We start from the raw sequence: 13563 nt of genomic DNA, 5'->3' as shown, positions 1-13563 counted from the left end.
AATGGCGGAGTTGGAACAACCAAAATCGTAGCAATCAGCTGCTACGCTATTGAGTTTAATAATAATAATCATGCTTTTATTTGCGCCCATTGCGGTAACATATAGTACACTGCGATACAACAGACGACAGGAAGCAGCGAAGTGACATATAGTCTTCGAGGCAGCTGCTCCTCTTAGTTTGGCTTGCCATTAATTGTCTTTGCTGAGACACAGCCGCGCGCTCTGGAGCGGTGTCGAACCCACGTTTAACCGAGCTGGGGTGAAGATTCAGTTATGCATAGGACGTAGCCATCAGGTTCATTGAGCATACTTTTGGCCAGGATTCAATAAAATTTTCGAGGCTGATGACAGCAGATGAGATAGCCTACCTCTAAAAGAATATTTTTTTAAAGTTACCAGCCTGTTAGTAATGTTTGGGACCCAAAGCGCTCTCTAAACCCGTCCATCCACGCTACTGACAACCATTTACAATGGGAAGTTTTATTCGTGGATAATAAAGTTTACCATGCATGATGGCACATCTCATCTTCACATGTAGTATCGTACCATGAAGATTAACAACGAGATAACACGTTTGACAGACTTGTGCTCAGAGCAACACGAAACTTAGTGCACAGGTTGCAGTTCACCCTACGCACACTTCTCCTGGAGGTATAGTTTCCAAGCTGCAGTACTTTAACTGAAAACCTATGAGAGTTAAAAGTTCTGCTGCGAAGGGATAAAACTACTAACACAACTTAAATCTGAGTGGAGGCTCCACAATTAGCAATTTAAGAGTTAAAGACACCAACAACGGCCGATTAAGTTAATCGTCTGATTTACTAATCGAGAATAATTTTGTGCAAAATTCTTTTGTAATCGACTTTAATTCGAGGATTAAGGTCGGTTAATGAAGGGAAAAATAGTCGCATTAATTAAACGTTTTATTCAGTCGATTCATTTCTTCCGTGAATAATAATCCACTGCCAGTGCATTCAACTCATAAAGTAACCCCATAACACCAATACACCTTCATTTTTACTGGAAATCCCTACATCTTTACAGCAAGAGTGCTTTTCTCTGCATTGAAAGGCGTTTGCACTGGTTGGTTTTGAATGTTTATCCTCGGACTGACTAAGCCTTGATAGGTTATTCTTTGTGATTTATTCACTGAAATTTTTTGTGGTGAAATAATCCGCAGGAGTTTATTTGAGCGTAAACTGCAAACGACATCTCAAATGTTTATCCAAACAAAACTCTTCAGACAAAATTGATGCAGTCTTTAATCCTCGATTCTTCAAGCAATTTCTCATGCGATGCTATTTTGAAAATGGGAAGAACGCAATAAAGGAAAATGGTGAAAAAACACAAGATGGGATTTCTTGAAAGAGTTCGCAGAAACCCAGCAATTCGCATACTTCATTTCATGAAAATCTTCCAAAAGCTTGTCTTACTTTAATGGCGAAAACGATAAGGGAATCAAAATACTTGAGTTCATTTCACGGATCAATGGAACTGAAATAAAAGATCAGGATAGTTAAACAAAAATGACGACCAACGATAAAACACGCAGTCGAGTACAAACGTTCAAATGTCCCAAGTCTGGAAAAGTGAAAAACAGACCCATTTCCTGTACGTGTGGTTTGTTTGTTTGTTTGTTTGTTTATCTTTATCCTGCATTGCGGGAAAGCGGACTTGAGCGCTATGCATCGGTGTACGCCTTCCGACGTACACCTGACCCACGCTGCAGCCGACGGCAATGTCTGTTTTCCGGTTGTCTACTCTACTTATGACTTAAATTTGGTACTACCCATTACTCGAAATCGATCACTGGGTAGAGGCAATTATCGTAAAGTTTCTTGCCCAGAGAAACAACAGCAAGTGCGGGTGGCTGGAGTCGAACAAGCAGGCTCTCGACTGCGAACCCAACGCGCTAACCACTCGGCAATTGCTGCAATTGCGGCAATTACCATAGAAAAATTTTTTTACAATAATCCCATAACCCAGACAGCAAAATCCGTCATTTTTACTGTTTGGTTACACGTGTGAGATAACAAACGCAACCGGCATAGCCTAGCACAGAAGTCACCAACTACGGTCCGCGGGCCGGAACCGGCCCTCGAACTGATTTCATCCGGCCCGCCACGTACTGCGGAAATAACAGCTGCACTACAACTGTTAAGGAAAAAAGTTACCAAACTTTTTGTAAAGGACTGACGTTGCTGTTGAGCTACACGCAACCTGCTAATGATTTTTCCATATAGTTTTTACATGTTGGTGTTCTGTTTTTACCATTAGGCCACCACAAATGGGGACAGCCTAGGCCAAATTTGGAAAGATGTAATGTTTTTCAAGAGCCCGATGCCCTGTAGTGTACCACAGCAGGGGATAACTTTTCTAGCAAACCTTTCGATTTTCATCACAACTTTGCTATTCCACAACTGACTTTGTTATTTATTGTGCTCAATTCAAGTCAATGGAGATTCTAAATAAATGTATATCTTTTCGTAATTTGCATCCGGCCCGCAGCTGTTAATCTCGCAGCAATCCGCCCTCAGACAAAAAAGTTTGGTGACCCCTGGCCTAGCATAATCGTTACTTCATATGATGAAATGTGTAGCAACAGACCTGTATAATACACAGTGTTATCCCAACCAGGCTTGTTCCAAGCGGAATGGCGAGTGGTTTTCCGATGATGCAAGTCTGAGTAAGCTGTCATTTGAAAGCAAATGAGAAAGACATTAGAAACATCGCTTTGAAAACTATGTAGCCCACAAGCTAGGTTGATAATAGTCTCTACCAACCCTCCATGGAGTGGAGTGGAAGAGAGCTTAAGATTTTTGTAAACTCATTTATTGACAAAATATTACAATAAAAAAGTGCTCTTGAACATACCCCACAAGTGATGCACAACGTTGAGCTCTCCAATCTCAGAAAAGAATCCACCAACGGCCTCGTTATTTTCCTGCCTGGCTCTGATGCCGCGAGCCCTGAAAGAAGGTATCAGAAGGTAAGAAAAAGTAGGGACACCAATACTTTAATTAGACGTTTTGTTTTTTACTTACCAATTGTTGGCCCATTCAATCATTGTTCCAGGCTGTAAAAATAGCTTGTATAAGATGCTCAAACTGTCAATGTTTTTGCTTTACACAAGCGAATGTACAATATAAAGTTTCCGGAGTTATTGCATATTCTTTAACATTCAAAGTTCTAAGAATACATTTGGAGTTTTCACAGCGAAGCTTCCAGAATGTAGGCATTGGAAGCAATGTTGGATAAAGCAGCATGTAAGAAAAGACACTATTGGACTGGTATTATTAACATTTTAACGTAACTTAAATCAAGTAAAAACGCCTCCAGAATAAGATGGGGAGAATAGGAGTAAAGACAACTGTTGCATCGGCCATCCCATTTAATGAGGACAAAACCAAATTTGGATGATGATGATGACGAAAAGTAGTAAAAGTAAAGCTGGCGTCATACCTTAAGATGATAAGTTCGCAGCTCGTAAATATTCGGGCCGTCACGTGGCACCACCTCATTCCAGAATGAGAATTCATACAACAACTGGTTGCTTCTTGATGTGAGCATCTTCATGCGTTCCTGCCTCATGGCCTGGTACCATTCGGTCTCACCGAGCAGTAGGTTTGTCTTCCGGATACCAGGGAAACCATCAGTGTATCGCCACAGGTGAACTGGGGAAACACCGAACGGTAAATTTTTGTAATTTGCAACAAAATTTAATTAAACATGGGCTGGCAATAAAAAAAAAATATTAGTCAACTGCAGCTTGCGACTAAAGCAACAGCTGCATTATGAAGGTATGCTGCAGACCGCTGTGCAAACATGCATCATACGATAAAAATTAGGTAGTACAACAACAGAGCTTCTGTTTCTGACGTAAACAAGTTTAATTTATGATGGTCAATACGTCCCAGATGGAGTTGTTACAGCGTTTGCTGAATATTTTTTCAATAACTTTTCGTGTTTGAATTTGCAAACTTGCAAGTAGGTACACTGGTACAGTGATAGCTAAGTATCATAATTATTTTACGCATGTTGCACAACACAACAGTTGTAATCCATATAAACAATATTACAATGCAAACTATCTGGCAACGCTCAATTTCCATTTTCCAGTGATGCTTGCGAAAAATAAATTACTGATAAATTAATCGGGGTTTTGATCCATTGATTAAAAACAAATGGTCTAATGACCGAAAGTGGTTTGCACACTTACCGACTTGATCTTGCTGTCCATACCAGCACGACCAACTGCCGACCAATTCTGTTGGAAGAGATGAGTTTTCAGAAACACGAGGAAGATATTGGGCACTGGAACATACAATGAGGCTCATAGGGATGGGCAAATCAAAATACCTAATCCAGAAGGATTCGGATCCTAAACTATCCGAATCCAAAATGGCAATAAAAGCGGGTAACAAGATTCGGTTTTAAACAAGTCTTGCAACTTTGCAAGCTGTCAGCTTGAGACAGTGAAGTGGAAAAAAAGTGTGGTTTACTCACTTTTTTCTTTGCACTGACGCCATCCGCACTTTCAAAAACATTTTGCACGCGTTGTGCACGCATGGCGCATGCATCCCTACGTTACTCGCTCGCATGTGCAATCAAAGAAAACAAGCGCGCAATTTTCTTCACGCTTTGTACACATGCACAATCGTGCAATGCTTTTCTTGAATCCACGTGCGTATGCGACTCAGCAATAGTTTGACTGGTGGCGTAACAACATTGAGCAGAAGCCGCTGCTAAAGGAGTTGACTCTGAAATATCTCGGCATTCTTGCCACATCAGCATCTTCCGAGCGATGCTTTTCCAGTGCGGGCTTGACGGCAACTAAGCTGCGCTCCCGCTTGACTGGCGGTCATTTGGAATGCCTTAATGTGTTGCACTGCAACAAACATCTACTTTGATTGTGTTGCTTTTGTGTCTAAAATTGCAAATAAACATTGCATGAAATTTTTTTAGTTTTTGCGTTGTTGGAGCCTGAAAGTTAATAGGATTCGGTATTGTGGATTCGATTTAGTAATTCGGAATAATTCTGGAATAGTGAATTATTCTGAATTGCCCATCCGTATCTAAACTACACGTTTGATACAAAACTGGTCTTCATTGACTCAACATCAGCAGATTTAAAATCAACGTTAAAAAGGACAAAGTTAGCAAGCTAGTTATTTATCATTATTCATTACTTTCATGCATGTATGGTTTTACAAGGCTGGTTCATAGACGCTGTTAAACGTTAAATGCTAATTTAGGATAATTTCCAGCATTATTGTTAATTCAAAGACGCCTGCATAGCCAAGTGATGCTAACTCTGGTTGAATGATCAAAAGGGTGTCAGTTCGACACCGATCAAGAGCATATATGGCTGTTTTTGCCTTTTTATCCACTTAATCTAAACCTTTAAAATACGATGAGACAAAAATGAAGACATGGTTTTGAATCATAGTTCAACTTCCACAAAGCTTACAGACATACTTAGGTAGGCTACCCAACAAAGTTACTAGTAAAAACACATTTTCAGAACCTGAATTACACAGAGAAAATTTGGAGTCGATAACAAATTAGAACTATTAACCCACTCTCAAGAATGTTGAGGGAATACCATTTAGGTATATATGTATATTGTATAGTTAGTATATTGTATAGTTATGTATATGTATATTGTATAGTATAGCTATTGTATAGTTATCGATTCTTCACTGTTTACATGTTTTTACAAACCTTCTGATGATCCGTTAGGTGAAACAATTTGTAAAGGCTTCAGATAGTAATAACTATATTTGATTTAATTTGCTCTGCTTTGCTTTTTTGCTTAGCATTGAGCACTTTTTTGTAGTATTGATAGTTTTCATTGTTTTTGTATATTGTATACTGTAATAGTGCAATATACAATACAAGTACATGATGTGATATTGCGGGAGTCGGGAACCCATGACTCGTGGGCCATACATGCCATGTGGCTGTTTTGATGACAGCATCTGGCTTGCAGAAAATTTTATCTTAATTTTTCATTACAATTTAGCGTTGAAAATATGCTCAGTATACACCAAATTAAATATGATTTTGTCAACTTTTTTGTCTTAAGCAAACATGTGGCCCCACTTTTACAACAAATCAGCTGCCACTGCATGGTAATTGGATTAAGTGTTTAAGCATTGCATATTTCTCATGGAAATACATTTAAAAAAATGTAGTTTTCATGGCTCTCTTACCTAAAAAGGTTCCCAACCCCTGTGATATTGATACCAACTACCTAGTTTTATGGGTCTGCTACTATTCGGTGAGTCTGATTCGGTGAGTTCCTAACCTCTAACCCCTAACCCTAAAACGTCAATGATAATTGGGCTACGGTACCCAATAATTTAAAAAAAAAAAAAATTGAAAAAATCACCAAATAGGGGTCGGACTCACCGAAACGGGCCATTCCGTAGTTTTATAGTATATTTGTACAGTGTACACTAGTTTCAGTCTTGCAGATGTCTAAAACCTTTACAAATGTTTAAATTTGCAAAGATAAATTGTATTTTATCAAAAATGCAGTTGTAGAAATAGTTTTCTATATACATATGGTAACAAAAAAACTTTTTCAAATCACACAGTAATCTGAATACTTTAAAAGCTCACTTTGGTTGCATAAATGCACAGTAGATAAGGTTATAAAATCAAGTAAAAATCTCTTCATACCACAATGCTTTGTAGTCATCCATTGCTTCTGGTTTAACTTGATGAACTGCAAAGCATGGTCTTTATTGGAAATGAAAAAATAACAAGCTTGTGGGATCATTATGCTAAGGAGCAAACAGTTCAATTGCATGAAAATGGTTTATTTTCTAATTTATACAAAAAGACACTCTGCGAGTTGAAATTGAATGTAATAACTTACCACTATTAACTTTACATGAAAGGTCTTTAAAAATTATAAATTTAAACAATTATTAAAAACTTATAATAATACCGTAATAAAAACTGTTATATATATATACTGTATTTCACCTCACTTAATCAGGGGTCCCACTCAAGGTTTTCCTATTTTTTTTATGATTTTATGCCAAAAAAGCCAAAAATTTTATGATTTTTTTGGGCTATTTTATGATTTTTCATCAAAATTTTATGCTTTTTTTATGATTTTACATCAGAGCTCGATGTTTTGTTATATTTAATTTTTTTAAAGTTTTTCTTATTAGCCTACATTTTAAGCATAAGAAGCGATTACAGAAAAAACAGTCAATGCAAGTCATCACGTCAAAGCAAACATACAGCTTTTGTGTAGAAGTAGAAAACATAATATAGGCCTAGGCCACGGCCTACTAAAACACGGCCAAATATGTTGCTATTTGGGAAAATTTCTAAGAGTCTGAGTTGTTACAATCATAGCCATGATAAACCTGTCATTTTTCCACTTACAAAAGTATGTAAAACAAGCAGCATTTGCATCTAGACATATTTTTGGCTTGTTTTGCCAGAAATTAGATATGTATGTTAAGCACAATTTTTGCAATAGTAATGTAAAATATGTAACACTTTCCAACTGCATCCTGTCGGTAGTCTCATCAGTCATCATACAGTCGTTAGGTTTTTTTTATAAAGCAGGATCTTTCGCCAATACCGTAGGCATATTTCACTTGCAAAACTAAACTCGGCGAAAAACAAACGAATTAAAATTTAAATTGACACATCAAATGAACAATGAACAGCTTACAACACAGAATCCACAAAAAATCCTTGATATTTTAAATGAAACATGCAATTACACCAAACGATACTACTTCCAGGGTGCAGTTGAAAAGTCTTACATATTACATTATTATTGTGTAAACTGTGCCCAACGACCAACGTACATAGGCTACCTAATCTCCAGTTAAACAAGCCAAACATATGTCTTGGTGCAAATATTGCTTATTTTACTTATTTCTGGTAATGGGAAGATGACAGGTTTGATCATAGCTATGATTGTATCAATTCAGACTCTTAGAAATTTCCTCAAATAGCAACATATTTGGCCGTGTTCTAGTAGGTCACGCCTAGGCCTTACTCAACTAGTGGCCAAAGTGACCCTTTGGAAAACTATAGCGGCCATTTACAGTATAAGTTAGAGCAGCCCCTTCACAACACTGAATTGGAAAATGATAGGATGTAAACAAAATTTTCAGACATTTTCAATCGGATGAAACTGTACCATAAAATTCAAATAATCAGCCAGAACCGAAATATAATTAAGTACAAAAAACCTAAAAAAATCAAGTAAATCAAACAACCACAGTGAATCAAGAAAATGCAAACAAGTGAGAGAGAGAGATACTGATTGCAAGTCAGCACAATTTAGGCTACTTCACACTCACAGCAAGGCAGTTGAAACATTTCACGAACAAAATAGAAATGAAAAAAATAAGACTGAAAATGGCAAGTTTGTTCAATTTCAAAGTCACCTTAAGTTGTTGAGACAAAGTTAATTGGTAAAGAATTCACTTTTACGATCTTTTCTTTTTAATTTCAGTTTGGAGCCTAGCAAGTAATTTCTCACATTTTCTTTTGCAATCACGGCCGATGTCAATTCTTGCTTCAGCTGCTTGAAGAACTTTCTGGTCCAACGCTTTGTTTGACAATGCCTCCTGAAGCTTTGCATGCCCATCTCCAAGAATTTCATCCGCAGCTTTAATGCTTTCTTCAGTTCTTCGAATTTCATCTTCAATTGTTTCGATTTTCTTTTGTTTTTCTGCCATATTGTTGGCTTCAACAGTAGCCTGAGCACTTTCTTTCTCTTTTCTCAATTTTTCTTTCAGAACTCTTTGCTGCTCAAGGTCAGCTACATACTTTGCACGAGCACCCTTCACTTCTGAAACTAGTGTTTTGTTAATGGGAAAGTTTACCTCGTCATCATACCGATTTAGTTCATCTTTCACTATTCTCAGTGCAACAATTGTGTTTTCTTTAAGAGTACAACAATGTGAATCAATCAAAAGTTTATTAATGGAGAAACCTCTTTCAGGACTGGCATTACCATGACTTAATGTTAGAACACACTTTGCCAGACTAAACAGTTGCGCATATTTTTTTTATCCCAGCATCATCTAACAGGCCTCCAATTTTTGTCCAATAATAATCAATTCTCTTGTAGGAAGACACTTTTGGTAGGGGTGTTAAACCACATTTGATTAGCGCTTGAGTCCAATAAGAAGATTGAGAATTGGTGTTATTGCAACTTTCAAGATCAGTCTTCTTGTAAAACTCATCTGGAATGTCCTCAGATTGATATCGTAACCACTGCAGTCTTACCTTATCACAAAGCTCTTCTCTTGAAACAAATACATCAATTGCAAAAGCATTTGCAAGGCACTTTTCAAGGCAATTGGAGACTGTCCAAGTTAGATTGGCGATAGAAGTTGTGGCTCCAACATCATTTCTTTTTTCTGGGTGCAAAAATTGTGCCTGCTTGATAACAGATGAATGTAATGGCAAATGATGTAAAAGATAACTTGTAGCAACCACAAAAAAGTTTGTACACTCAGATTTAAATTTCTTCTTGTCAGCTTCAGTAAGGACTGCAACATCACTGAGTAACACTTTTGCTCGTGTTTCAGCATCAATCAAGTTCAACGGCTTCTGAAGTTCTTTGTTTGAGACATCAAGCAAAAGATTTTCTGATTCTGTGAATGATATGCTCTTTTTTTTGATGAATTTACTAATCAAAGCCGTGATCAGATAGCACATTGCTGAGTAAAGAATGTGAATCAGTGGCTCTTCACATTGGAATAGGACTAAAAACCGGTCAAAGTCACCAGAAGCAAACGATACAAATGAAATATAAGCTTCAGTCAATGGATCCTTTAATGCTTCTGAAATCCTTTTGTATCTCTGGGTGGATGCAATGTTTGACTTGAAGTTTTTTTGCTTAGGCAAAAACTGCAGGAAGTAATGTTTTAGATTTGGCCATTGCTCAACAATTCTGACAGCAACATATTTCATGGAGAGCCATCGAGTCTGAACATGTTGCATGGCATATTGAGCTGTAACTTTAGTTACCTCTTCCAATGATACATAATTTTCACGACGTGCACTTGAAAGTTTGAAAAAGAAATGCACTTCATGGAAAAACCCATCCACATCAAATGAAAGCTTTAATATTCCTTTACGAAAAGCTGTATGAACAGGATGCAGGGAACAATAAATAATTCAAAATAATTCTCACACATTGCGAGTATCTTTGCTTCAAGAACGCCATGATAGCACATTTTGCTGGCCTAGTTTTGTTTGAGTTCAACCGCTCACGTCAGAAGTTACAGTTTCTTCTTCGCACAACTGGATATGCTTTTTCGTCTGAGATAAACAATTGCTGGCGGACATTAGCATATTTTTAATATTGATTCAATGTCTACCAGCGCTGAACGTTCATTCGCTGACTGAGTTTTTGTCATAAATATGAAGTTAGGAGTTTTTTGCCATCGACCTATACTCGAGTATATAGTATACGTTACGCTCCTTATCTAATTCCAGCTCCACAGGCAACGCTGGACTTGATTACGCAACCACATGTTATCCTAAATCAGCGCATTCCACAGACGGCCATCACAATCGGTATTTTATGCTGTCATCATGGTTGGAACTTCACAACTATTACACATCACACTATTACAAAATTTTTGATTTTTACATGCTCAGTTCTCCATCAACTAAATTTTATGATTTTTTATGATTGTGTCTAAATTTTATGCTATTTTATGATTTTTTCCAAATCAAGCCAAATTTTATGATTTTTTATGATTTTATGCCGAGTGGGAGTCCAGCCTAATGCACAATTAAATATTTGACAAACTTTTATTAAAAATTTACTATTAAAACCATATTAAACTTTTTGACTTACACTGAAGTTTGTACAAATGATTCACATCTTTTTTTGTCAATAGGGAAGATTGTGAATCAGTTCTTGGCGCCACTTTAGGCATGAAGAAATTTTTGAAATCTGATGAACTGACACACCTAGCAAAAGCAAAAACACAAAGTTTTGCATATCATACAACTACAATTTAAAAATCATACACTCATTACAACTGCAATCTAACTGTTAAATGCACAGTCATGCACTTGGGCTACTTGACACATTGGCCTAAAGATTGCAAAAAAGAACATTTAAAAATCCATCTTTAATAAATTATTCTCAAATTATGTTACCTGCTGGTTGTTTCAAAGAAGGATTGCTTTCCAGGGCTTAGCTTTAATCCAGCAGACAAATTAAAACGAAAAACTTTCAACGAATGCATACTTTTGGAAGTGATGTCATCCAAAAAAAATCACAAAGTTTTGTCAGTTTTATGTTAGCCTATTACATGAAATACGTTTCAAGTTGTTTAAAGAGTTTTGCAGTTGCCTGCCAAACAAGTTGCTCCGTAAAATGACATAAAAACTCTATGGCTTAAAAACGTTATATGGCACTGTTGCTTTCTCAATTTTTGCTATACTGTTAGTTTATATACTGTATGTGATTGAAAGATAAATAAGGAAGTGGCTATTTTTCCACACTTGTTGCCATGGTTACAATCAGGTGTTGCCAGAGTTAGGATTAAAATCAGGAAGGGTTAAGTTAAGGGTTAGAGTTAGGAATAAGATTAGGGTTTTGATCTTTGCCCAGGACTACAAAAATTTCCAAAATACAAATTTTTGTTTTCAACAGCTTTAAACTTTTCTCAAATTAGGGCAGAATTCCTTATCTGGCAACACTATTGAGGGTATTATTACACTATATAGTGTAAACATAGCCACAGCCGATAAATAAACACCCTGTTTTACAACAATTTGTATATATATTATCATTATACCCAAAAATATGGTATTAGGCTAGACCAGAGTAAATCAAGTTTTGAATCCTTATCAAACAAAAGTTTTCAATCAGTTATGTAACTGTGTGAATATTGTTCTGTGCATACACTAAGCTAGACATACTAATGTATGAATGATACCATGTGATTTCATCTCTCCTCTACAGTACCGTAAACCGGGGTGGCTTTGGCCCTTGAGGGTGACTTTGGCCCAAAATTTATAAAATTATATGAAATGGTGTAATTTTCTGACATGTTCATTTTTATACTCAGTTTTGGTGTCAAATGAAAGATAACAATCTGTATTTTTAATTTCAAGAATCAATACTATGAATACCGGTACAACAAATATAGGAAACTTTTTATGTTATTATGTTAGGCAGGTTAAAGAATGTCAAACTTTTGACGAAAAAAACATTCTCAAACTTCTCTGCCAAAGTATGGCAAACATGATTTTTTAATTATTTTTTTCCATTTAAAATGGGTTATTGGGGTGTTGTGATGGGATGTATATTAGGGTGCGGCTGGTGCCCCCCAAATTATAAAAACTTGAAAAAACCAAGATTACTTTTTAGTATGGGTGAGGTTATGCTTAAGAAGCATAAATATGAAGTTTCAAGTAATTCGGGTAACGTTTAGGACCACCTCCCCCTCGTCGAAAATATTACGAAAACCATTACAATGAAAATGGTGTATTGGCATGTTTTAAACAACAAATAAAGTCACTTTTTTGAATCACAACGTTAAAAACCAAGACTTTGAGGGCTTGCTATGGTGTCGCTAATTAGGTGCTTCGTTTCGATTGTTCTCCACCACTTGCAGCACATTTTGATACCGTTTTTCCATTTTTGCGGTAGACAGGAAGTCAGTGGCCAATTTTACCCCTTTTTCTGCACTATCATTAACAACATGGATGTTTTTAATAATTTCCTTTCCTGCTGAGTACGATGGAATATCATCCCATTGCTCTACAGGAAAACTGAAAAAATCAGTTGGAATATTCAGCAAGTTGAAAAATTGCCAGGTTGAACTGCCAACAAGTGAGACAAGAGTGGAACTTTCTGTGACAGTGGGCAAAATTGGCTTCCCAAATCCAATTCCATGTTGTTTTGAAAAAAACAGTTACTTTTTCAAAAGTGTTTAATTTGTCCACAATTTTCTTGTTTTCTTCTTTTCATCATTGTGCACTTGGTTGCTGAACAGAGAAAGCCCTACTAGTTCCTCAGTAAGATAACAGGTGTGATTTGGCAAAGAACGAATTGCAAACTTGGATACATCTTGATCAGAATGTTGGTTACATGCATTCCACAGTGTCAAGTCATTGTGTGGGGCATCTTCAAAAAACTGAGCAGTATACCACCATGGCAAGTAAGTAAAAGTAACGAACTCCATAAACCGATTGATCTTTTCAACTTGATGACTTGCAAATATTGCTCCTTTCCGCAACTCAGTGATAATTTTCTCCTCTAAAATGATCATTTTTAAACAATATTATACAAAATTTTACACATCCAACGTGCCTTATGGAGGGCACCAGGACTTTGGATGGTGAATTGCATATTTCCACCATCCAGATACAAAATCACTAGTTCCAATAATTCTTTGTAATCACCTCTTACTGGAGATTTGCTTTGAAGTATCTTGTTGAATAATTGAATGATTTGAGGAGATCGTTCGTCTCGTGGAGCATAATTAAAGTTAGTTGAGTCACCGGCTGTTAATGATCGAAAGTTTTCTCTGAATCTTGCAA

The 13563-nt window shown here is 36.7% G+C and overlaps 1 protein-coding gene across 1 annotated transcript; it reads right to left on the bottom strand.

Annotated features, from left to right (window-relative positions):
• Positions 1 to 1244: 1244 nt before the first annotated feature.
• Positions 1245 to 11411, bottom strand: LOC145780964 (protein NipSnap homolog 1-like). Its single transcript, XM_082592649.1, has 9 exons — positions 11170 to 11411; positions 10862 to 10977; positions 6688 to 6733; positions 4220 to 4314; positions 3463 to 3674; positions 3045 to 3076; positions 2875 to 2969; positions 2608 to 2691; positions 1245 to 1494 (listed from the first exon to the last, which is right to left on the bottom strand). Exons 1-9 carry the CDS (start codon positions 11256 to 11258, stop codon positions 1430 to 1432), a joined length of 834 nt encoding a protein of 277 aa, XP_082448775.1. The 5' UTR covers positions 11259 to 11411; the 3' UTR covers positions 1245 to 1429.
• Between the last annotated feature and the right edge of the window lie 2152 nt (positions 11412 to 13563).

Source organism: Aplidium turbinatum, chromosome 12, assembly GCF_918807975.1.
Source record: "Aplidium turbinatum chromosome 12, kaAplTurb1.1, whole genome shotgun sequence".
NCBI lineage: Eukaryota > Metazoa > Chordata > Ascidiacea > Aplousobranchia > Polyclinidae > Aplidium > Aplidium turbinatum.
Note: the sequence above shows the minus strand (reverse complement) of the source record. Positions and strands in the feature narration are given on the sequence as shown.

Excerpts from the sequence above, each read along its gene's own strand:
- LOC145780964 (XM_082592649.1), bottom strand. The coding sequence starts at position 11,258 with ATGCATTCGTTGAAAGTTTTTCGTTTTAATTTGTCTGCTGGATTAAAG. Across the intron at positions 6,734-10,861 it reads TCATTTGTACAAACTTCAGT|TTCATCAAGTTAAACCAGAA; the intron begins GTAAGTCAAAAA and ends CATGCTTTGCAG. Across the intron at positions 4,315-6,687 it reads GATGACTACAAAGCATTGTG|TGCCCAATATCTTCCTCGTG; the intron begins GTATGAAGAGAT and ends TGTATGTTCCAG.